This window comes from Sitophilus oryzae, unplaced genomic scaffold (assembly GCF_002938485.1).
Source record: "Sitophilus oryzae breed Bouriz unplaced genomic scaffold, Soryzae_2.0 scaffold_499_pilon_pilon, whole genome shotgun sequence".
NCBI lineage: Eukaryota > Metazoa > Arthropoda > Insecta > Coleoptera > Curculionidae > Sitophilus > Sitophilus oryzae.
In genome coordinates this window covers 1,716,268-1,743,300 of record NW_022147083.1, presented here as the reverse complement: position 1 = coordinate 1,743,300, position 27,033 = coordinate 1,716,268, and the positions used below count along the sequence as shown (strand labels likewise).

The window sequence follows — 27,033 nt, the reverse complement described above, 5'->3', positions numbered from 1 at the left end:
AAAATAGTTTTAAATAATACAAAAATGTTTCTGGTAGGCACCCAAGTCAACTCACTATATTTTGGTGGCGCGGCGGTCCCATACCCAAAATCAATATGTATACATATGTATAATAATACAATAATAAATAATAAAGTTATAATAATACATAATCCAAACAAGAAAAGTCAAATTTTAAAATAATTTTAACTGATTTTGTTTTATATCAGTGTAAGATAATAGCATTTTAAAAAAATCAAGATTTACAACCATTATAACTAAGTAGTTCGGTAATCGAAAAACTGACAATATTAATTTTTAACAAAGATGATTAAAAAAATATTTCGTAACTAGTATTTGGCTAGTGTAAATGTAAACTGGTATTATTGTAGTATTATAAGTTAGAAACACTAATTTATTAGTCAGTATTCTTGTTAAATTAACTTTATTTTATGTAATTTCTACAAAAAATATTAGTTTTTAAATTCTCGGAAAATGACCTACATTTTATATGTAGGTTTCTTATGTAGTTATATGTATCTATTCTTTGTAGGTTTTTTATATTTTTGAAAATAGGCATAAATCTTGAAGAGCTCTTCTCTTTGCAATTTTTGGATATTTCGGCACTAACCGAATGACACATACATCAAAATGATTTTTTATTGGGTATGTTGAAGTTATTCCACATAAAAGTTTATTAGATAAATCAAGTACTAATACAAAAAAATATAGCGGAAACTTTTTGCACTAGAATAAAGAGTAAACAAAATATTGAACAAAATTTACTTAAATAAAAAAATATTTAAACATAATTATCAATTAATTTTTTACTTAATCATATTACAAATCTGAATCGAAATAAAATTGATTTTAAGTCTCCAAGCTTATTTAAATTCATATCGATATTTTATCCTTCAAAATTTGCCGGCGCGATGGTCAAGCACGTTAGGGTCAAACGTGTATTTAATATCGACGCAGAATGTCAATTTGCCCAGTCATTAATGGGGTTATATCGCTGACAAATTAACTAAATGTATAAATAATAGGTAGATTAAAAGCTTATCTGTCATTACATCAAAATGGGTGTCACAGTAACAACTGGGATTTGCGTGCTCATGTTGGTTTCGATGGTTGAATATGGACAGTCGGCGGGATACGATTATACGCCATCTAAAAATGAAAAAACGGAGGTGGAGATTCAAAAAGTTGAGGTAAATTTTACTCTTTAAAAGTACACTTATACTATGAGAATGCACTTTTAGAAAGAGTAATGTTAATTTATATTCTAGTGTTAAATAGTTTTAAATCTTCTAGTCCTTTTTTAATTCTAGTTTTTATGGAAGTAAAACTCAAAGGTGAACAAAATTTATATATTTTTTCTTCTAGAACTGATCACAGTATACCAGATATTATTTTCATATTTTATAATTTCTTAACCTTTTAGACACACCGTTTAACTACATTACTCCAAAATTATATATTTTCATAGACGGACATTTTGCTAGTTATCATACCAAACTGAAAATAGTATTAACAAATAATAATAATAATATTAACAAACTACTAAATTAAAAAATGAATGATAAAATTTGTTTTTTTTTCCTTTTTTAGCAACACTAATTTTCTGATGAATAAATAGACGAAATATACTTTCAGAGTGGCATTTTAAAATATTCAGTGACATTTTAAAATATTTGATTAGTATTTTAAGATAATTGATTGTAGTGAATAGGGTGATCCAAATTGTATTCGACAGCATATTCTACCAATAAAAATACGTAAAGAGGTTCGTAAAAATGTATGTCCTAAAATGCTTCTTTTTGGAGGTACAGGGTGTAGAAATTTTATTTTTATTTCGATTTTTTCCAAATAACTTCTGAAGTAATGTCAATATTTGCATGAAAATAGGCGTCTGGGTGTTTTTTAGATGAGAAATTTGATTTCGATGTCAACATGATTCCTACTTGTAGGGTGTGCCACCTACATATTTTTAACTGGTTTGAAGAGTTTGAAGTTTGACTTTTCGGTTGTACCTGTACAAAACTACTAAATCGAATAATATCCGCCCTTTTCTACGTAAAAAACTAACCGTTCACAAGATATTTGGAACGAAAATTTGTTTAAAAAACACATGTCATTATTGACAAAAAACGGAAATAACCAAGAACGGGAATAACCAAGACAGACCGTAAAAGAATAGAGTGGATACGATAAAAGACCCAGGTAATAGATGCCATCTACAGAATCGAATCCCTCAAATGGCAATGGGCAGGACACCTAGCAAGAAGAACGTTCAACAGATGGACCATAAAAATTACAGCATGGTACCCACGAAGAATTAAGAGTCCTAGAGGAAGACCAAACCTGAGATGGGACCATGATATTAGGAAATTAGCAGGATTAGGGATAACTTGCGGCCGCATAGCCAACAATAGACAACAATGGGCCCAACTACAAAGAGAGTATATCAGAGAGGCTACACCATAATTGGAAATGGTTAAATAAGCTGAAAATTATGATGATGATGATGAATGACAAAAAATAAACACTGTTAACTAGATCTTTGATTGAAATGATAAATCTATGAACTTTTTATTACTAGATAGTTATTAGATTGAAATGAAAATTGAAATGTTTTGGTGCCAAAGGTTCAACAGAAACTGTTTGATCATATTTTTTTCTAGAAAAAATTATGATTAACTTAAAAGAATAAAAAAGTTAGATAGACTAGATAGTCAACATGTTCAATATTTGTTAATGATGATAATGTATTAATTATTTCGATTCCAAATATTTTGAGAACCATCACTAGTAGCAATTTTTACCAATGGACTTTTTTACGTAAAAACGGCGTAAATGTATATTTTTTCACTTAGTAATTTTAAGTAAGTTATTTTAAACAGTCATGAGGTACGAACGAAAAGTTATTACTACGAGTACTTAAACCAAAAAATAAGTTGGTGTTATGTTCACATCAAAATCAAATTTCTCATGTCAAAAAAACTACTTAGGCACCAATTTTCATCCAAATATCGCCATTAGTTCAGAAGTTATTTGGAAAAAATCGAAGTTACCTGTAAGTAATTCCGAAAGCATAGTTTCAGGACATGCATTTTTACGATTTTTTTTACTTATTTTTATCTGCAAGATAAAATATGCTGCCAAACTTTCCCGAATACATTTCTGGACAACGCTGTATATATTTTTTAAAAACAATTTTTATTTACTCTTCTAACATGACAAAAATTACAATAGTAAATAGTACAATACAAGTTGAAGCCCTTATATTATTAAAGCATTTTTTAAACCTTTGGCAGTTTAGTATACCGGGTGATATATTGGCATTGGAAACAGGAAATCCCATGCAAATTTTTAACTATCTAAATATTGTCTCCCCTGTTGATTTTATAGCGAAGTCATAAATAGGTTTATTAAAGGTCTGCGTATGCTGAATACACATGTCAAATTTGAACAAGCCGTTTTCAACTAATTTAAGAAAAACTGCATTTATTTTTAAGTAAAAACTGAACAGGTAACAATGCAAACCCAGGCAATTGTCAACATACCTTCAGTTGTCAATCTATGATTGAATGTAATTTATACGCTACTATCTTATAGTACTTACTGCTAGTGTACCCGATATGAATTTTTGTAATTTAAAACTTAGACAAAAGCTTAAGGTTTAGGAAATATAATTTCACATTAACAATTTGGCATTTACCTAGGTTTGCATTGTTACCTGTTCAGATTTAATTTAAAAATATATGCAGTTTTTCTTAAATTATTTTTTCTTAAATGAGTAATTTCTTAATTTTGCATGTGTTTCCCGCATACCCAAATCTTAAAAAGCAAAATGTAAATTTCGCTGTAAAATAAATAAGGGAGCCAGTATTTGGACAGTTCTCTTAATCCACAATCTTTGTCTAATATTGATTTAATTTATGAAGTTTATTTGTTATCTAGTAAAACTATCTTACGTTAGGTATACGAAATGCCTTGGATAGGTGACCAACAACCACAAAACAGTTACAGCCCGCCAAACCCACAGTACGGACCACCTAGTCAAGAATACGGACCACCTAGTCAAGAATACGGACCTCCTAGTCAAGAATACGGACCACCTAGCCAAGAATACGGCCCCCCTTCAACAGTCTATCCAGACTTAACGACTACTATCTCTCCATTAAATATAACGAACTCTACAGAAACTGCCGATAACACTACGATCCTGGAAAATGCCAAGCTTCAAAGTACAAACGGCGTTACGAGCAAAGGCCACTATTACATTTACCACCCCGGTGGCCTATTGCAAAAGGTTGTTTATTCAACCAAAGACGATGCTGAAAATATGGCGTTCTCGGCACAACTTAAATATAAAAACGTCGATCCTGTTAGAGGTCCAATTTATACGTACGATCCCGATACGTATGTTTTTTCTCGGCTAAATAGGAAGTGAGATTTATGTAGGTTATCGTAGAAATTATTTATTTCTCCCTTTTTAATATCATACCTCTCATCATTTTATTTATTATTTCATGCGTTCCGATATATTATTGGGTTATATTAATAAAATAATTTTTATTCGTAATAATTTTTATTTCATTATTGAATGTAGTTTTAATTTTAACATCACAACACAACAACTACACTACTCAAAACAATTATCTCATATTTCAATAAAAGTAATTATTACATTACTGTACTATTAAATTAAGCATGCATTTTTCTGCCTTTCTCTTGTGAGTTTTTTAGCATAATTAGGGCACGATAATTTATAATTTTTAGTCGGCCGACTATTTAGTTGCAAAAGTGAAAATATTAAAACCAACCCAACTCAATATTTGATTACATTGGGTAGCCTCAGGATATGCGCTGAGAGGCAATTTTTAATCGGCTGACTATTTAGTTGCAGATTTGTAACCGCTGTATCCTTATGGAGCCGCGTGCAATCCCAACGCGCAAACTCACATGCAATCAAATAGTCGGCCGATCGACTTCATAAGTATGTATTGTTTTCACTTTTTTAAACTAAATAGTCGGCCGACTAAAAATTACAGGTCAGCGCGTAGGCTTATTGTATCGAATTTCCTTCACAGTATCCATATTATTTAAAATCGTAAATCAGGGAGGGAGTTCAAAGTGTCTTGTTTTTCAAATTAATATTTTTTTAGAAAATATGCGATCATAGTTTTGAGTAGGTAGTTTATTATTTATTTTCTTCTAGTGTTTTATTGATTTCAACTTACAGATATTTTAAAACTGCAAAATTTAATCCTCATATTAAAAATCCTCATCTTAAAGAGAATTATGTTGTTCCATTTGGTATATGTTTCCATATTGTATACAACAGCGAAATATTTTGTAAGTATAGACCATTAGAAAAATTGTAAGTATTTTTTTTTTCAAACTTGTTGGATGGTTATGGTTTATTACCATCTGTCAATTACTTGATTACTGACCTTATGTCAATAAAAGTATGGAGAAATCTGTAAACTATACTTTTGTTGGCACACAGCATGGTTTAATATAAATATAGTAAAAAATAAGAAATAATAAGACGATTTTTTAAATAGTTTAACAATGTGGATTCAAATAGTTTCATATCGTTTAAGCCGATAAAAGGCGTACCGCCAGAACAGTTGACTGTTGCCCTGGAGTTTTACGATTTTAAGTTTTGGAAATACATTTTTTACTATATTGATAATTAATAATATTAGACAATGATTAAAACCAAATATCTTGTATAACCTTAAAAAAATAGAAGAAATAGGCAATTTAATTTACCATCGGTAACTGTTTTCTAAATGCACAGTTTTTGATTTTTCATATCAGTTTAATATAGTGGTATTAAATTACATTCCAGTATAAACTAATGCTATTTATTCATACTCCAAGTTTACTTATTTTTCTGAGGCCACTACAAAGTTTGACCTTGATTGCTTCGTGAAGTAGTACGAATAATATAAACTCGTATTATAAAAATTTTGTCGAAACTGATCGAAACGTTTCCCGAGACAATTCCAATGACAATAAAAAATAAACAACCAATCACGGTGTGTCTCGGTCTATTTCTATTTGTTTCGGAGTTTTGGGCCTGGACAAGCTACAACAGAAGAAAAGTATTCAGTTTACTTCTGAAAGTGTTTCGAGAAATGATTCGCGAAACGTTTTCCAGAAATTTCCAGAAATATTTCGTGAAACGTTTTGGCCATTGTATAGGAAGTGTTTTTGGGTTTGTTTCTTTTTTGTCGAAAAATACCGAATATTGCCGTTATTTAAAGCCGCTCGTGTTTTTTGTGCTATTAAAATAAATAAATATGGTATAAAAATTACTTCTTGCAGCAACACCAAGATCACGACTGGACTCTGCAAGATCAAGACTATGAGTTGCAATCCTGTTGTTATTAAACATAAATACAGCTAGCTGTATTTAATCCAGCAATTTTTTGTGGTTACCTCGACAAAAAACTCTTAGAAATCTTCTTATCTTCCACATATCTTTTCCTAAGATTTTGCTTTTTCAGTTCTGATACTATCAAACTGATTTTTGTAGAACCAAATTGCGGGTTCAGCCTGAATTTCAGTAATGACTCTATTCGTATCAAATAACCTCATTTTATCAATGGAGAAATAACGTACGCTGCTGTTTGCCGCTGCAATATCCATTTAAAACTGATCCGTATAAAAACAAAAACGTTTTGGTCAGAAGTTGGCTTGCAATCAGGACAACGTCCAAATGATAAGGAATCGTTTTTACATGATTTTTAGATGTACACCGATATGTAATAACTAGGGATAGCAAATTACTGACTTTTCGATTTACCGCTAAACTGCAATTTAAAACAACAATCAGCACAATTACGGTTTATCTATATTTACAGCTTTTTCCTTTCAGAATCATCGAAAAAAAATATAAAACCAACCTCTATAAAATTAAAGAAGCATTTTCAAATATTTCCTCTAATTCCTTCTTGCTGAAAGCATTACATTTCTGTTTTCAATGTTTTGGTAATAACCATAGAGAGTATTTATTTTACAGCTTGGTTAAACTTGGTTGGCTTTTGCTTTTTTCTTCTTATTGAAAGAAATAGATTTTCCTTAATCGACAACAGAGTTGTTGCCGATGTTAGAAGAACGGGAGTATTAGCGTAATTCAACTTTGACTCTTTTAGAGACTGAGTTAGAATTAACAAATTCATCAATGTCAATAGCGTTCGTGTTCCAATTTTTTATTTCTATCTTTGAGGTGTGTTGAACTAGTTTTAATTTTTAATGTCAATTGGAAATTAATTAACTCTACGGTGGGGATCCTTGACAGTTCTGTTTAACGATTCATTTGTCACATTTGATTTGGATTGGATTTGAAATTCTGTTGATGTCGAAGATGGAGAGCTGGCCTCTGTGGAGCTGTCTCAGATACTGGCTTTTGTCAACGCGCTGAGACTGTATGATGAGTTATAACTAGTTATTTCAAGAAAGCGAAACACACAACAGATCTGTAAGGTCGCGGTGAATAACACCCTCCTAAAATTCTACATTCATCGTAGACGATATCGGCTTTAAGACAGCGCTTTTTACTCCACGTGAATAAAGTTAAGGTCGTTCAGATCAGTGCTGGCACGAAAAAGGAAACGTCACCTTAAAACACTTTGTTTGCTTTTATTTTAAGGTTTATGATAAATTTATAAAATAAATTTGAAAATTACTGCGTTATAAAAAAATAATCATTCACCTTGGTCTCGTAAACCGGAACTTCTTTTGCAGTTTATTTTAAAGTCTTTTGAAGAATTTATTGCAATCTAGATTTCCCGATTTAGAGCGACTTGGCGCGCTTGTCGTGAGATCTATAAATTCGTTTTACTGACACGAACCATTTAGGTTGACATGACTTAACGATACGTTTGGAAATTTTGTCACGAATGACTAAAATATAAATAGTAAATTTTAAAAGAAAAATTATATGTTTCTTGAAGTTATATTTTTGTAGTATCGCAGTATCCTTTATAATGTATACCTCTACATGTCGTAATGAATTGTAAGGGTATAAAATGATCAGAGAAATAAAGATATATACAGTCATTATAAAATATGAAAAAAAATAATGATAATGTAAACTTACACAGTTTCTTTTTTTCGCCCGTAGTTTTAGAAGAGCTTCGCAATACAATTAATACCATCAAAAATAAATCTTCATCTGGGACCGACGGGCTAACTTTAAAAATGTTTTTGAATCTACCAGAAAGCACTCTGAATCACCTAACTACTTTAATAAACATGTCATTCCAAAATGGTATTTTTCCAAAATGTCTTAAGACGGCAATAATCATTCATCTGCATAAAGGAGGAGATAAAGATGAAGCTTCTAACTATCGCCCAATAGCACTCCTTCCAACGCTATCTAAGATCATAGAAAGGTTGGTTAAAAGAAGGCTGGTATCTTTTCTGTTTAAGTACAAAATACTTAACTGAACATCAATTTGGATTTCTAAGCAACAGGATTTCTAAGTCCACAAATGACGCTATGTTTTCCCTCCTTAATAAACTTTACTCCAGTCTAAATAACCATCATTCTACAGCAACAATTTTCTGTGATTTTTCTAAGGGGTTCGACTGTGTAAACTATAAGATCCTAATTAATAAACTGCAGCACTATTGGTTCAGGGGAACATCTCTCGAATGGTTTAAGTCGTATCTGAGCAACTGAACTCAACTTGTGAGGGTGGATACCACGTTATCTTCTAGCAAGCCGATAGAATGTGGAGTACCACAAGACTCAGTACTAGGCTCTATTTTGTTTCTTCTTTTTATTAACGACATTGCTAACGTAAACATCAGTGGTAAAATATGTCTTGCGGACGACACTAGCTTCACTTGGAGCAACAAGTCACGGCACTTCATACGATTATATTAAATGACTTAATCACCATTAAATCTTGGTGCGATTCGAACGTCCTGAGTCTCAACATTTTTAAAACTAAAGCTTTGTCGTATACAAACTCGCTGCAGCCTTTTTGTACTTAACAACACCACCATTGATGTCGTAAAATCTGTAAAATTCTTAGGGCTTGTTGTAGACAATTCTCTGAAATGGGACATGCATATCGACGCTTTGTCGAAAAAATTGAGCTCTGCCTCTTTTGCATTAAGATCTGTTTCTAAGGAGCTTAACTTGTCAGTGGCTAGAACTGTTTATTATGCACTTTTTGAGTCGCACCTCAGATATGCCCTTCCATTCTGGGGTACGTGTTGTGCGACTCAATTTGACCGCATTTTCAAGCCCCAAAAGAGAGCTGTTCGATATTCACTGGGACTAAAAAGCAGAACTCATTGCCTTTTTTAAAACATTAAAAATATTATTTTAATAAATAAATAAAGTATCAGCTTCTCAAGAAAGGCCATCTCACACTTATCCACTCAGGAACGCGGAGCAAGATCTTTATCTACCTACCCCACGCTCAGAGTTCAGAAAAAAAAATGCACAATCACCTGCCATTTGAAATCAAATCCATAACATAATTTTCTTCATCGCAAAGCATTGAAATCTTATTTACTAGACAAGGCTTTGTACGCCGTAAATGACTTATATTTTGATAATCGAATTTGATCTTGTAAACACTGGTCTAATGTTTGCTATTGCTATATTTACCAATGACATCGAAATAAATTTATTTAGAGGTCATTGATATTTACTATAAACTAACTAAATATTTTTGAATATTATTTTTATTTTTTTATTTTTATTCTTTGACATTGTAAACATTTACAAATGTTTATTTTAAACAATAAGACTGACAATGTTATTTGTATAATGTTTTGTATTCTCTTTTGTTTGTTTGTTTGCTTACTTTGTTTGTTTAGTTTACCTTTACTTACAAATTGTAAAATTTTTTGACAATAAAGGCATTTATTTATTTATTTATTTATAATTTCTGCCGCTTCTATACCTATAGGTAGCGATTTATAAAATATATTACTGTTTATTTAAATGTTTTTGTCTGCATTCTTTTCATAGACACCGATCGAGTAGACGTACTTTACGTAAGTATGAATAAGGAAAAATGATAGAATACATTTAATGTTGGTGCGACAGCCCCATATTAAATGTTTTTTGTGTGATGCTTTGTACTAGACAATGATAGGCCATCAGTTATAATATATTATATACTTCAAGTTTTTTTGAGAAGGATATGATGTAAGGATCAGAAGAGGACCACAACAGATATGAAAAGGATGCAGTGGAACAGGCGTATGTCACCTTGAAGAATCTAATTTAATCTAATCAGTGTTTCACCAGCCAACAGCACCTACATTTTATCGCTGAACTCGAATGGCTTTATTTGAGAGATTGTACTAGGCAAATGGAGGGGGGGTACTAAAGATGGTTTGCTATTGCATTCCATTCCGCTTTATTTAGATAAATAAATAATTTTATTTAAAAATAAAGCGACAGTACCGACTGGTCATCGAACCCATTGCCGTTCGCAAAGCAGTAGACTTACAATGGTGGAACCTACTGCCATCCAAACCTAACCTAACCTAACCAATGCAATGGTTTTAATAATAAAAGCCATTAGAGTAATAAGCAAATTTTATCAATTAATTATTCTAATTATTAAGAGTACTAATTGATATATAGATCGAGTTTACAGCCATAAATATACTTATTGTGTATTTGCAATTTTCTATATTCCAGACCGAGAGAAGCACTCATCCTGATTACGATCCAATGTATTCGATTCATCACTTGTCCGTCTCATTCTTGTGCATCTTCGATCCATAAATGTTCGAAGCAAAAAACTTCAAATAAAGTCTGCCTGAAAAGATTTATACAGGGTGTTTCAAAAAATATGTGTCATCTCTTGTCGGGAGATTCCTCACGTAAAAATAAGATTTATTATAAGAAATCTTAATTTTTAATTACGATTTATGTTTCATATCAACATCGGTCCGATTCTGCTTTGTTTTGTAGCTACAGGGGAATATAGTTTTAATATATTTTACATTTATTATAATTTTCTTTCAAGTAAAAGTTAGTATAAGTGAGACATGTTTTAATGCTAAAAAAGTGTCGACGTATTCACCAGGGACGTGCATATATCACTGGAATATATTTCTAAAAAGGCATGTAGGTACGCAACTGACTTTTTTCTCCTGTTAGCGAAATAGTGTAAGCCGTTTAATGCCGATTAAAAGTTGACTCTTGATATTTTGTCAGTTTATTCTAGTCTAATAGTAATCTTTAAAAAAAATAAAAAAAATAATTAACTTGTGAACGTCTTAAATTATCATTCATTGATTCCCCATCAAACAAGATGGAAAGAAGTTCCTATAAACACGGGTTACAGGATGTTAAAACTTTTTAAAATTAGGTATTTTGTAGTTATTTTAAATACCATTATTTTTTTATTTGAATTTGCTGTAAAAATATTTAATTGATAACCCATATGCACATCTCTGGTGAATTTGTCGAAACTTTTTCAGGGCTAAAATATGTAACCCGCATAGGAACATTTATCCTAAAAATTTCATTGAAATCACTAAAAGCACTTGGAAGTAAATTATAATAAATCGAAAAAAATGAAGACTTTAACTTCTTGTAGGTACGAAACAAAGCAGAATCGGACCCTATGTTGATATGAAAAAAAATATATCTTATTTTTACGTGAGGAATCTCCCCACAAGAGATGTTTTTTGAAACACTCTGTATAGACGACATCCAAAAAATGGCAGAAAATTCAATTTAGCTGTAAATTAAAATGAAATGACAGCAATGTATCCACTGGTTGGACAGACTTCAATTAAATTATGGTGGGATATAGGCTATCCCGTCATCATGATCTGCCATTTAGTATATGTATAGAAAACGCGAAAAGTGGCAAAAAATTATTTCTCAAACTTACTACTACATTTTTTCAAGTTATTTTTGTTAAATGTGGTTTTCTAAGTATATAAGTGATGTTTTGAATTCAGAAAACTGAAGTATGTATACAGAGTGTACTTAAATTGGATGTAAAAAATATTAAATGGGTAAAAAATGTACTCCCCCAAAATTATATTATTTTGTCTTTCATAGCATATTAATTTAATACTCTATTCTTTGTAAAGTTTAAAAATCAAAAAAAAGTTTGTGTAAACACATAAATAAATATAAAGGGTTTTATTTTCAGCCCCTTACAATAATGTACGGTGAATTAGTATTTCGTTTTTAATATAATTAATCCTTTTTTCAGAACTAATTACCAATAAGTATTACTTAAATTCAACTTAAAAAAGATATTTACATTCATTTCCATGAGGAAAAAAAAATACATTCTGTATATTTTATGTAGTTAGCTATTAATGAAAGTAACACCAAAACATCTAAAAGACTGAGCGCTCTTTTCGCATTATATGAAAGCAGTTGTTCACTTACAACCATTTAATTTTAGTTATATTTTTAAATGTTCTATAATTTAGAAATATCTGTAATTACCTGTGGTAAAAATATTATACTTAAATTATAATTAGAACTTAGTTACAAGAATTTAATGCGCAAGAAAAAGAAACAAAAAATTATCCTAAAGCTTCTAGATAAGATGGATAATATATTTAAGATGGATTTAGCAAATGGATAAAAAATAGAATAATTTAATCTATAATAAGTTTTGGAGCCTCAGGATGCTGTTCTATTTTACTTGACAGGAGAAGTCTCGGTGATATCTTACTATATCCGAAAAAAATACTATCTAGAAGGTGCATGACATTCTTGATAAAAGTTGTTGTCTGAATATTGACGCATTATAGACACATTGACACGTCTTTGTAGTTTATATTAACAATAATTATTCAAAATTAATGAGATTACTAATAATATTAAATTTAATGTCATATAAGCACAAAACGAATAAAAACTTAGCTGGGCTTAACTGGGAAAAGCTAGTTAAAATTACACATTAAAAATTATGAAATGAATTTCCTGAAATTATATTTCAGGAAAATTTACACACGAAATAATTGCACAGGGTGTGTCAAAGTTAGGGTAAGAAAACAACTCCTCCATTAACCCTGTATAATATGCCAAATACTAAAGTTTATAAAAAACTGAGTTTACAAATTAAAGCTGATATAATTATATACAACTTGCTAAAAAAAAATCATGAAAATAGGGCTAAAATTAACAAAAATATAACAGTTCAAATTTTACCAAAACTTTCTCCGTTGCGTTTTTTTGCATCTGAGTGAATTTTAGCTTTAGCTAATAATCTTATAAGCTCGCACATTTCTTATCAGAGATTAATAATGGGTCCGTTTTTATTCAATCTTCACGATTCTGAAAATATGGACTTTTATTAGGAACAATACGAGTGAAATTATCATTAAAAAAAATACTTGTGATATTTTGATTTTCTGCCGCTATTGGGAACTTCTGCATCACTGTGCGGTGGTCCGTCTATCTACTCGTATCATTCCACCGTCGCTTAACTCCGGTGATCTATTAGGGACCGGTGTTTTAACGTAACTGGCCCGTTGCCCTTCTGCGTAAAGCTTGCGAGATCGACAGAAAAATACATTGGATTTTGTATACAGACCGGACCACCGTAGTACATAGGCAGAACCGGACAAATTAACGTATACCCGTCCGCCGGATAAAAATCAGGCGAAAAAATGCGATAAAATAAAAGTAGGTAGATATGTGATAAGAATGTTTCAGAATTTGTATTTATTCGTGTTTTAATAGCCAAAACGAATACATATAGCTTATTCGGGTTTCTCTTATTACCGATTCTGCACCGTCCTAGAACTATGATGAGTATGCGCAGAAGGAAATATGAAAACATTATTTCATTTGCGCATGCGCTGCAGAATTCTAGGACGGTTCAGAATCGGTAATAACACGAACCCGAACAAAGCTATAGATTCTCGTGACAGTTCTCGTGTAAAATTTATTTTTTTTTAAGTGAAATACATAATGGATGTTTACGAAATTCGTGAGAAAATTCAAATTCTAAAATTTGAATTTGAATTCGTTCAAATTCAAATTTAAAATCTAAAATGGTATATCCAAAATAGAAGGTGCCCGGTGGCGTAGAGGTACAGGCTCTCGTCTACCAATCTCAAGGTGTATTCTTTATTAAAAAATCAACAATTTAACGAAGATTTTTGGAAATAGCTCACTCTCCATTTAACTTAAAATGTCTATTTATTTTTTACCACTTTTACGTATTACAATATTTATAACTAACTTATTGAATAAAATTTCTCAAACGTCACAAAACATTTTTTAAACATTTTTTGAATGTGGTAGACAATGATTCAGTATTGAAAAAAAAAAGATTTCGGACTTCGTCAGAAGGATCACTGACCACTATCAAGTGTAAACTACACTTGATAAGTCCGAAATCCTTTTATTTCCATATTTTAAACAATTTTAAACGTTGCAACATAAAAATATTTGAAGGTAATACTTTGTAAGTAATTATATATTGACAAACTATGGTTATGCTCGTTGAATTTGACACTTTATGTCGGTTTAATAATAAATTTTCGTACTTTTGTGCTTACGCGTAAAAGTGTTTATGCCTAGGCGTTAAAATTACTTTTTATATTGTCAATCACGTCGCAAAAATTAATACTTTTGTGACGTTTGAAAAAAAAACATTTTTCCTAATATATGTATACATAGATTGATTAATACATGTTTTCTACCTCTAGATATCTAATCTTAACATAATAAAATACTTAACAATATTTGAGGAGTAGACTTTCTATGAAATGCATCTATTTTGTCCATATTTTAGAATTTTGGCAAACAAAGGAAAAGTGCTAAGCTTTTTGCAAGAAACTTATCGAAAAACTAGTAGGTATATTTAAAAAATGGATAAAAAATTATAAAAATAGTACACCTACATGTGAAAAATATAGTTTTGATGATATTTGAAAAAAACTGAAAAAAACTATTGGAATGTCCTTTAGACGTAAAATTTCTCTTAAATTTTTCTGCTACCACGGTCCGTATTCGCAACTACATGGTCCCCAGTTGTCGCTCCATTCAGAGAAAGAGAGAATTTGTAGTTCAAAAAAACACTCTTCATCTAGCAATGACAAACAAACAGCAGTATGTCCACAGCACAAAAGGACACTGCTGTTTGTCTACCGCCAATGGACATACAGCACATAGAAAGCCTAAGGTATTTTCGCCATTTAATTAGAACGGGATAAAATGAATTTAGAACGTCGTTTCTGACATAATATTTTAAATCTGTGTATGTAGTTTGCAACGCCACCTTTAATTGAAAATCTTAAAAAATGGACAAAATGCATTTTAGTAAGTCTGCTCCTTATTTATATCTTATCATAAGTAATGAACATAATTATATATACACATTACACATTACATATAATATGTCGAACATAATTCTAGTCTAGATATGATGTTTAAATTATTAATTTGAACCCTTTAGATGCAAAAATCACTGTTTAGGAAAGATATATTTCGGCATAATAGTTTTAGATATTATTTATTAGGGATTCAAAGTTTATATTGATTTGTAGCAACGGTCAATGGAATATTATAAATTAATACTTTTGATATTTATTGGTAGCAAGTATTAATATAATAATTGTTTATTACAATTTTTTTTCTGTCCGCCATTTGTTAGTTAAACTTACTCATTGTCAAACTAGCTTAAACCCATATGGTGACTTTTGTATCTATGAACCTGATAATATAACTAGTACAGGGCAACTTTAAATAAAATAAATTAATATAAATTATTTTTCAGTCATTTTTATATGATGCTAATCCTAATTTTTACCACTCTCACCTAATATGTAATCTTTGGAATACAAACGTATTTGGATCGTAAGTAAACACAGATTCGTATATCGGAACAAAATTTAATTCGGGTGTTAACTTTAATTGATGCAAATACTCTTCCATATTAAAAACGGTTTTCTGGAAAAATTTGTTTGGATGATATATGTAGTAAGGCCCTAAAAATTAAATATTAATTATATAATAATAAAATAATAAAAAAATGTTTATTCAATTAATTGATGTTCAATTATATTTTTTTAATTATTATTTCAGTTGAAAATTGCTTCTATAATAATTATAGATTATATTATATATCATAGGAACCTAAAAACGCACATGCGTCTTTTGAAGATTTTTTCCTCTTGCACAAAAAAGTGTATAATAATTATACTAGGCCATGTCATAGGATTTAACAGCTTATAGCCCTGCAGAGTTTATACATTTTGTAGGGACTAATTAGACCTACTATAATATTGTAAATCTACTACATACATTGTAGACCTACTATAATATTGTACATTGTAGCCCTACTATAATATTGTACATTGTAGACATACTAACATTGTAGACCTACTATAATTGCAAAACTAAAATTAAGAAATTAAGAAACTAAAATTAAGAAATTGGCACTACTCATGTTTTTCCTATGGACCCTTCATTCTCTCTATACAGGGTCCGGCAATAGTGCGTTGGGCATCTCTAGCTCCTAGAATAAAAAACTTGGGAATTTTGTTTAAGTGCAAACCTAGAGTATGTAAGAGGACGTACATATTTCAGGAAAATATTTTAACTTCTATAGGATGACTCAAAAAATAGTGAGTGTTTGTTACTTACGGTTTGCACTTATACACAATTCCTATGTTTTTTATTATAGAAGCTACCGATGCCCGAAGCACCTATTGCCGAACCCTGTATAAAAATAGTATAATCAAAAACAAAATTAAAATGTGTTCAATTCATAACAGACATACGTACTTAGATGTCAAAATGAATACATATTATTATTTATGATATTTCGAAATATCAAATTACTTTTACACATATAATTTACCTTGGTGATTTAAATCTTCTATTTCTGATCTCTGTGAATATTCACTAATTACTTTATCTTCGTCATTACTTTTTTTACTAGCACTTTCAATATTAATTTGAGTGGGTAAAAATTCTTCCACCAACTCGATTTCCGTAGTCGTTTCTTCTAGTCTTTCTTCAACAATTTTATCTCTAGGTATATTTGTATGAATAAATCTTGCTATATTAATTTGTTCTGATTCTGGCTCTGTGGCTACCTCAAAAGTTTCAACAGCAGCAAACTTGTCGCTACTTGAATGTGATTGTAATTTCTCCGTCACTAAAAAATAATTTATATTGGCAGAAAATTAGATTTCAGTAAATAGTTAAATGAATAGAGTGAGATATTATATTAATTTATGAATGCAATAAAAAATGCCTATGTGTCTGTGGTGGATTCATTTCTGCAAAAAAATCCAATATGTATTTCGCCAATTGCACTGTAAGAAAATTTATAAAATAAAATAGTAATTTTTTGTAAACACCGCTGCGCTAACCCAAGGGATATCAATTTATCAGCGGTATTTCACTAATAAACCAAATTTGCCTAATAGCAAAAAATGCTTAAGACGAAAGTTTAAGCATTTTTGTCCGTTAGGCAAATTTCTTTATTAGTAAAATATCGCTGACAACTTGGTCTTGGTTAGATTAATGCAGCGGTGTTTACAAAAATATCTATCTCATTTTGTAGATTTTCTTACAGTATAAGTGGCGAAATACCAAAATACTAAAACATCATCTAAGAAACGTATTGATTAAAAAACATCAACTTAAATACGTACTGATTAAAACATACCTAAATATACATTTAAGTGCAGAAGTTTGTGTACTACTACATTATATTTGCATCAAAGAAATAATATTAAAAAAAAAACAAAAATAACCCAAAAAATTAAACAGTTTTACTTGATTAAAGAAAATAGAGTTTGTGATAGCAGGATTAACCAAATTGACTTTCTGAATTAATCTGTGAATTAGAATTTCAAAATTTTCATATATTTCAATATACGCTAAGCCGTATCCATATATTCATAAAAACAGATAATTTTGCATAAAACCTAGACGAAATATTGGGGAACGGCAAAAAGAGTAATCGTAACAACGAACGTTATGGAAGCATATGGAGAATAAGTCAATATCAAAGTAATATCTAACCATTTGTGTATTATAAGGAAAAAATGTTTCTTATATTGGTTCTGTAATTCAAGAAGACCAATTATTATTTAATATTATCTTTATAGGTAAGTTTGGTACGATAAGCTTAACGATACTATTCAGGCAAAATACTTTGTTCAGGATTATTTCTTTATATAACAGAAGAATTGTGTACATATTTAATTAACAAAAAACTCACAATATTAATAAATTTTGATATTTTTGTTTACTTCAGGTAGTAAAATATCTCTAAAATAATTTTAGAAGCAGATAGTATATTTATTAATTACAAAATATATTTCCCACTAATAAAATTGTATCTTATGGTAGAATGTAAAAAATTATACAGGGTTGTTCACCACATACGACACGGAGTATTATAACTAAACGATTAGATTATTACAAATTGTAAGTTTTGGGTTTGTTGAAGGACTATTAGAGCTACAATTTAAAAATATTTTTACAAGATACAGAGTGTCCCAAATAAGTAAAAAATATTATAGTTATATTTTTTTAAATAGAACACCCTGTATATTATTCTATTTTTGGATTCTACGATTGAAATAAAGGTAAATTTGATTAAGGTTTATCACACTTAAACCTTACCGTTTTTGAAATATTTTCAATTTTATGAAATTGCAGTAAAAAATTTAAGGCTTTATTTCTCCAAGGGTATCAAAGTTTTTAATACTAAATATTTACTGAAGATTATTTATTGATCAGATATTGTGTTGCAATAATAAAAATTTTACTACCTTATACAGAGTGTCCAAAAATTTATGTTAACTAATTACTAGCTTTAAACGGCAATAACTTGTTTAATTTAAATAGAACACCCTATATATTTTACGTGAATCAGATGCACAATGTAATTGTCTATCAAATTGTATTGTTCCATTTTTTACCCACCTCTTCAAGTTTTCATAGAAAATGCATTTTCTTATAATTTAGACCTCATTTATCACTATACCCATGGAATATTGACATTTTAGCTTATTTTTAAAGATATAACAAATTTTCAAAGGGTACAGATACTAATATTGTCGATATACCTAGTTCGCTTATTTAATTAAAAAATAAAAAAAACTGTTTAAATATTTTTTGTTAAAGAGGACCAATTAATATGATCCCAGTATTCAAACTACATTATTTGACTGTTTACGTTGTAGTAATAATGGCTCCAAATACTAAAACTGAATTTTGTGTGTGTATTAGACTGTGTGGTACAAAGCAACACCTTATAAATTTTACTTCATTTATTGACCAATGCTTATTTATAAAAACACAAACATTCATTTTTATAACTTATTATTATATTGATTTCTGAGCCAAATCCACATTTATTTAGAATAATTTTTTAATTAAAACAATTTATAAGTATGAAATTAACTAATTTTTGGTGTTTTTGGTAGGAAATAATGATGGTATATTTAATTAGTATACTCTTTTATAAATATTTAAATAGTTTATTTTGTATGCCAATGGGCTAACAATATTTACCACCTGTACATTTTGTACATATTATGGTGCTATAAAAAAATCTGAAATGTCAATATTCCATGGGAATAGTGATAAATGTGGCCTAAATTATAAAAAAAATGCATTTTCTACGAAAACTTGAAGAGATGGATAAAAAATGGTATAATAAAATTTGATAGACAATTACATTGTGCATCTGATTTACGTAAAATATATAGGGTGTTCCATTTAAATTAAACAAATTATTGCCGTTTAAAGCTAGTAATTATTTAATATAAATTTTTGGATACTCTGTATAAGGTAGCAAAATTTTTATTATTGCAACACAATGTCTGATCAATAAATAATCTTCAGTAAATATTTGGTATTAAAAACTTTGATACCCTGGGAGAAATAAAGCCTTAAAATTTTTACTGCAATTTTATAAAATTGAAAATATTTCAAAAACGGTAAGGTTTAAGTGTGATAAACCTTAATCAAATTTACCTTTATTTCAATCGTAGAATCCAAAAATAGAATAATATACAGGGTGTTCCATTTAAAAAAATATAACTATAATATTTTTTACTTATTTGGGACACTCTGTATCTTGTAAAAATATTTTTAAATTGTAGCTCTAATTGACCTTCAACGAACCCAAAACTTACAATTTGTGAAAATCTAATCGTTTAGCTACAATACTCCGAGTCGAATGTGGTGAACAACCCTGTAAATTCTACATCTGATGGTAAAAAATATTTAATCAATTCTCAAAGTTTGTTTCAATAATTGGTAAGTAACAAAATATATTTTGTTATTGCTAAATTAGTTTAATTGATTTTTTTTTAATCTTTTTTTTATTTACTTTACTAATGATGATTGACATAATTCTCTTGGATATGATAGATACTTTATTATAGTTACTAATAATATGTTCTCAAAAGATTTTCTAAACCTTTTTTATTCAATTTTAAGAAATTATTGACTGCCTATGGACACAATAGTATACAGTATGTTCCACGATTGTCTTTACAAGAGGAAAAACTTTTTTATTATTGACATTTCCTAAAGATTAAAACGCGTTTCTATGTTAATATAATTTTGTTTTCATTCTTTGATATAGTCTGTCTAACGACAAAATCCTTGACAGTGATAGATGTGTCTGTCGTTTTAATTTCAAAGTAGTTTATTTTATTTCACAAAGAAATAAGTTGGTACAATTGAATACCTATATTCAAAATATTGTGAAAAAAAAAACGTCCTGCCTTTATTATTATATTATTTATCAATATAACTTATGTGCAAGTAAAAAGAGTAATATTGCACAGTAATAAATAAAAAGAACATAAATAAAACAAAATATGTTATTAATAATAACACTAATTGAATTTCATACCTAAGTTGATCAATTAACTTTAACCAGTATCTTTTGACATTGTTTCTGCAGTACTAAAATATATTATTTACCCATTGTGCGATGTTATTTTACAGCTACTCCAGCCTAATCCAGTTTTTAGTACCATATACAAGATGGTCTTAAAAGAAGACTTTACTGATGATAACTTTATTTGTGTATAAAACTCTCTGGTCTGGAGTTTGGGCACCGAATATTAACTTTAAATTTGCTATAAACTGTGGTCTGGGTCTACAGTTAAGTTTCCCTCTATTGTTCCTCCACTTAACTTCAAAAAACACAAAACACACAACCAATAACACGAACCAAAATTCAAAAGCAATTCGTAAATCGGTATTTGACTAAATTTGACACAAAATTATAACCTATAATTTGGCAAGAGTTTGAAAAGCCTCAAAAATCTTAAGTCGGGTTCATACACATATGCGTACGTATATCGTTCATCGCTGCATCAATTCAATAATATTGAAATATGGTCTGTCATTTTTGAAATAAACCAATAAAACTGGTTAAAAACAACAAGAGACGACGCACGACGGATTTATATATAAACCCAGCTATATTTAACTTATAAAACGTTAGAAACTTTTTTTAGTGAAATAAATAGATTGGTATGGACGTCATGATAATTTTCTGTTATCGTCTGTCGAAATCTTACCTGAGAAAAAAAAACAGAGTATAAATTGTTATTGATAGAATTTTAATTAACGGAATATTTTTTGCTGCTTTAAAATGTTAAAGAAACACAAAATTTATATAGTTTAATGCTAGGGAAAGGGTGATAATAGTTATCGGAAAATGTAGTACTTTAACAACAGCAAAAAATGTGGTGTTAATCAAAATTAATAATAACCATCTATCAAAGCATGAAATCGAAATTATATTCCCATAGAAACGCTTTTAATGTTTACGACATCAACATATTCAAACATATGTTCATATTTTTTTCAATTTTCTCTAAAACGGTATGAAAATTTGGAAAAGTATAAACGGGATTAACCATTATAGAACCAGCAAAATTTCTTATGAAGAATGTACCTATTTTTCTTAAAATGTCAATAATAAAAAAGTTTTTACTCTTGTAAAGACTCCGGGACAATTCTGTTCCGGGGACATACTGTTTATTAAGGGAGATTTTGTTGGGTTGACTAAAATTAATTCTTGGATTATATCTTTGTGGAGAAAAAAATACGGATTACAATTTATTTTATATTAGTACGGATTGTTATTAAAGTTTTTTTATAGGGATTCCATGGCAAAAAAGAAAAAAAAACAGATGTACGTTATGTAAGTGTAATAGTAATAAGTAAATCTATTCAACAGAAGAATTTTGTAACTATGTATGAAAAACTATATAGAACACTTATTTGTATTTTGTTATTTAAGTGTAGTCATCTAAATAAAGACAATTGCATTTTCTCGGAAAAGCTATAAAAAAGCTTTATCCTTTATTCACAAAAAAGTCGTTTAAATAAACACCGAAATTTTAGAGCCTTTTCTCTTTAGACTTTAGAGTTTTATCTGAGTTCTTATCAACTCTAAGTTATGAGAAAAGAGATAAAATGTAGCTGCAGCTCTTAGCTCAGTAGTAAATCCTTTCGCTTTTAAAGGAAATAGCGTTTCTGTTTACTGTTCTATAAAATTTTGATTTTTTATAAAGATACAATATATTGTTGCAAATGAATGAAATTACGTTAAGCTTTTATTTTACAATTTACCTCTATATTATCTATCTATACAGGGTGAGTCTTAAATAAGTGCAAATATTTTTAGGGGTAGTATATTTCGACCCTAGAAAAACGATTATGAGGCTTATTTCTTGAAAATTTGGATTTTTTTTTAGTTTTTTAGTTAAAAACATAATTTCTTGATAATATGGCATAGGTAGTAGATTAAATTAACAAGAAAGAAAATACAAAAAGATGATTGTGAGCCCAAAAAACATACTTTTTTTGACAATTTAGCTTTTATTATGAATGGCCAGGTAAACCGACAGAACTGTCGTTAATGGACATATAAAAGTAAACTCTGAAAAAGGGAGGACTATACACAATGGCCAAAGAAGTTACTTCAACGGTTGGGCGGTTGTTATTGGTTACCAAATGTTATGTCAAATATTAATTAATCATAATCTAAATGACGTACGTTCAGTTTTTAGAAGAAGCTTATACTAAATCTGGAAATGTTATTCCCCGATCTTCTTTTTGGAAACATTTATGTAGAAATATCTGCTTTCTGTAGGAATAATTTTTATGTAAAAATATGAGCAATTTAAAATAATAAATTGATATGTTCAAGCGTTTTGTTTAAATTCTGTGTTTGATATAATGAATTTATTCTACTTTAAAGACACACACTGCATACCCACATTGCAAGATTACAAAGATAAAAAATAATGATTTTATTAACTATAAATTATATAATTGTCATTAAAAATAAAAATAATGTACAGGGTGGGTCAAATTCGACATTTTTAAAGGGAAACACCCTTTTCTATAGGAGATAGACGAAAACTAATATCGGTGTCTGGAGCTCAATTTTTATCAAAAACATGATGGTGAAAACCGCACATCCATATCTGTTACAGTTTCGGAGTTATGGGGTGTTTTTCAAAAATGTGTATTTTTAACATATCGCTGTAACTTTTTTGCTATAAAAATTTTTCTATTTTTATGAAAACATTTCCAAAGCACCTTTTTGCGTAGAATTTAATGGTTTAAGTATAATGTTTTAAAAGTTAATCATTTAAGAGTTATCAACAGAAAATTTGATTTATTATTTAGTACGCCCTGTGTATTTTTAATTAAATGAAAAGAACTTAAAATTGCCTTTCCAAAAATATAGCACACTTGATATCTTGTTATAATCCCCTTCGAAATACAGAATTTTTAAAAGTTCGTCTCTTTTAACTAGTAGGCTTTGAACCCATTATTGATGATCTGCCCCTAGTGGAACTCGGAAACATATTTTTCAAGCAAGACGAGGCACCGCTGAACGCTGAAGTTATCAGCTAACTTTTGCAGCCCATTTCGAGAATAATCGATTAGCTAACCAAGATCCCAGCTGTTGGCCGTAGAGGCCGACGGACTTGTGCCTATGGATTTTTTACTTTACGAAAGAATAAAAGTTCTTATTTTTAAATTGTCTCTATAATCTAGAAAAGAATTAGAAGTACTTAGCGGTTATGCGAGGGTATCTTTCACCCCTATGGAGTTAATGAATTCCGCGAGAAATGTTCAAAAACGGTCCCGTCTGTCCATAACAGAAGACATTTATGTCGAACACCTGCAGCAAAATATCATGTCTTGGTTTGCTATTAAATTTTATTGTTATTAGATATAGTTTAAATGTCTTGATGTTGTTAAATATAGTTTAAATTCTAATAAAATTCTAAATCTCTCATTGCAAATATTATTTTCATTTTAATTGCTGCTCACAGCTACAATTTTTTTTTTGCATTACAGCCGCATTATTACGGCGCGGTTCACAGCCTACTTATTCAAAGTAGGCGAATTTTTAAAAACTTTATATCTCGAAGAGGAATCGAGCAAAATATCAAGTATGTTATATTTTTGGAAAGGTAATTTTAAATTATTTTCAATGAATTAAAAATATACAGGGTGTCCCATATAAAAAATCAAATTTTCTATTGATAATTCTTAAATTATTAATTTAAAAAATATTATACTTAAATCATTAAATTCTACGTAAAAAGGTGCTTTGGAAGTGTCATCATAAAAATACAAAATTTTCCATAGCAAAAAAGTTACAGCGATTTGTTAAATATGCACATTTTTGAAAAACACCCCGTAACTCATAAACAGTAACAGATATCGACGTGCGGTTTTCACCATCATGTTTTTGATAAAAATTGAGCTCCAGACACCGATATTAGTTTTCGTCTGTCTCCTATAGAAAAGGGTGTTTCCCTTTAAAAGCGTCCAATTTGACCCACCCTCTACATACAACGTAAATTATTAACTCGACATTTTCTATGTATGAAAGGATTTTCAATATTTGAAAATCTAGGCAAAATTTTGTCACTAAAATATGTATTTCTATAATCCTTTACACACGTTAAAATCTGCAGGAATATAATATATTCATACCTGGGACTGTTATCTATTTAATAATTAGTTATAATATATTCAAAATTAGATAATTATAATTAATTTACAAACTATCTTCATTAATATAATATTTCTGATTATTATAATTTTATTGTTGTAATGGAATACATTTTAATTATAATAATTAATTATAAAAAAATTATTTCATTTAAATATTACGTTTTTTAATATTTAACTATTACTTAGTTTTTTAATTGTTTGAAAGTATATATTTCTGTGTTATTTATATTTTAGACACGTACATTTTATACGAAAAGGTTCACAGGTATGGTGGTTTAAAACATAAGAGCGGGTGGAACGAAAAACAAAAAAAATGAATTGAAGGACTAATTTTATTATTAAAATATAAATATAAAATTAAACTTAACAGTTTTAAAAGAATACTCGGGGTGTAAATATTAAATTTCGAACTGTGTTTCTAAAGTATCTATAAAAAGTTCTTTTTAATTTTGTTTTAGTGGATATATTTTGGTGTGTGTTTGCATATCGTTCTATTGCTGCCAAAAGTCACTAACTAACATTTTTCCGAACAACCAAATTCAATCACTAACTATGTTTTGAAGCGGAGAATCGATTGCAAAAGTCATTAACTACGATTTCTGGCTATTTACGTTTTATTTTAATACCAAATAGTTACTAACTATAACATCTTTATGCAATGCAATTCATATTTAGACGCATTTTTCTCGGAAGTAATAAAAAGAAAGTTAGTGACTTTTGCCAGCAATAGGACGATATGAAAATAAGTTGACGAATCTTGTTAGTTTATAAAAGGGAGACCATAAACAATGGATATATAAGTTCATTTTAAATGGAATTTCTAAAGTCACATTTCTATTCAGATATTTTAATATTATTACACCCCTACTGCATGAAAATTATATTAAAAATATCTCATCTCGAAAGAGATCTAATGGATTCCTACCTTCCTCTCTATCCCGTTGTTCCAAATTCAATTCGGCTTTATCCCTATTGTCTCCAGGTTGGTAGCGAACTTTCGCGTATTGTTCGCTATAAATAGGCGGCAACGCTAATACCATAACAGTAAAAAAGTTTATTTTGAAAATGACATAAAGAAAACTCATATTTGTTGATTATAATTAACTAGAGGTTTGAATATAAGTTTTTGTTTGTGTTTTTTATAAGCGGAATCACCGACTAAAATATGTAATTTAAATGTTTGGTTTATATACGATTGCAAAATCAAGAACTTTGTCGTACGTGCATGTATTTTCGATTCAATTTCCGGTAGTGAAGAGGTACTGAAATCTAATACATATTATTTTGTGACCTTTAGAGAAAGGTTAAGCGTGTCACTTCATTCGTGAGCTCATTTCATATTGTCGCAATATTTTTTCATCAAAAAATTGTCGTATGCTAAAAATTTACCACCTTCAAGGAATAAGGCTGATCAATAGGGTAGGTCAAAAAAATCGACTATTTTTTTCACTTTATAATCCTTCTAGAAAAAGAGATTTACAGAAACCTCAAAAAAGTAATCTCTAAGTATGAGTTCTTAATTTTAATAGGAAGGTCATCCGTCTTTCAATTTTCTATTTTTTCCTTTATTATTAGAAAGAAAAATTCATATCTCGGTGTCTACTATTTGGGAAAACATCTTCGTCTCACGTGTTTGTAGGAAATTGAATTTCCTACAAAGAAGGTGTCCTATATTTTTTTTGTAAACCTCACCATTCGCAAATTAATGAAGGTTGATTATTTTAAGGCAGATATCTTTTTTATTATGAATTTTATAACTCGTTAGCAAAAATTCATTATAATATGCGCAACTCATGGTTTTGTAGGAAATTCACTACAAAACTCTATACAACTCTAACTCTACTACAACTCTAACACTACAAAACTCTAACACTCTACTACTCACTACAAAAATGGTTTCTTATGATTAGTCGATTAAATTAACCGTTTAAAAGATATTCATCGTCAAACTTCAATGCACAATAATTTTAACAGTTTTTGATTAATAATTCGAACAATTCCAATTTATTTTATGTGTTTCGGGAAAATTT

At 29.3% G+C, this 27,033-nt stretch overlaps 2 protein-coding genes across 2 annotated transcripts; one reads left to right on the top strand and one right to left on the bottom strand.

The window, feature by feature from the left end:
• The first annotated feature begins 956 nt into the window (after window positions 1-956).
• On the top strand, window positions 957-4,569 carry LOC115886876 (pollen-specific leucine-rich repeat extensin-like protein 2). Its single transcript, XM_030906200.1, has 2 exons — window positions 957-1,190; window positions 3,962-4,569. Exons 1-2 carry the CDS (start codon window positions 1,059-1,061, stop codon window positions 4,433-4,435), a joined length of 606 nt encoding a protein of 201 aa, XP_030762060.1. The 5' UTR covers window positions 957-1,058; the 3' UTR covers window positions 4,436-4,569.
• Window positions 4,570-15,101: 10,532 nt separating this feature from the next.
• On the bottom strand, window positions 15,102-26,146 carry LOC115886875. The gene is made up of 3 exons (XM_030906198.1): window positions 25,929-26,146; window positions 16,827-17,126; window positions 15,102-15,951 (listed from the first exon to the last, which is right to left on the bottom strand). The coding sequence occupies exons 1-3, from the start codon at window positions 26,086-26,088 to the stop codon at window positions 15,779-15,781; spliced, it is 633 nt and encodes a 210-aa protein (XP_030762058.1). The 5' UTR covers window positions 26,089-26,146; the 3' UTR covers window positions 15,102-15,778.
• Between the last annotated feature and the right edge of the window lie 887 nt (window positions 26,147-27,033).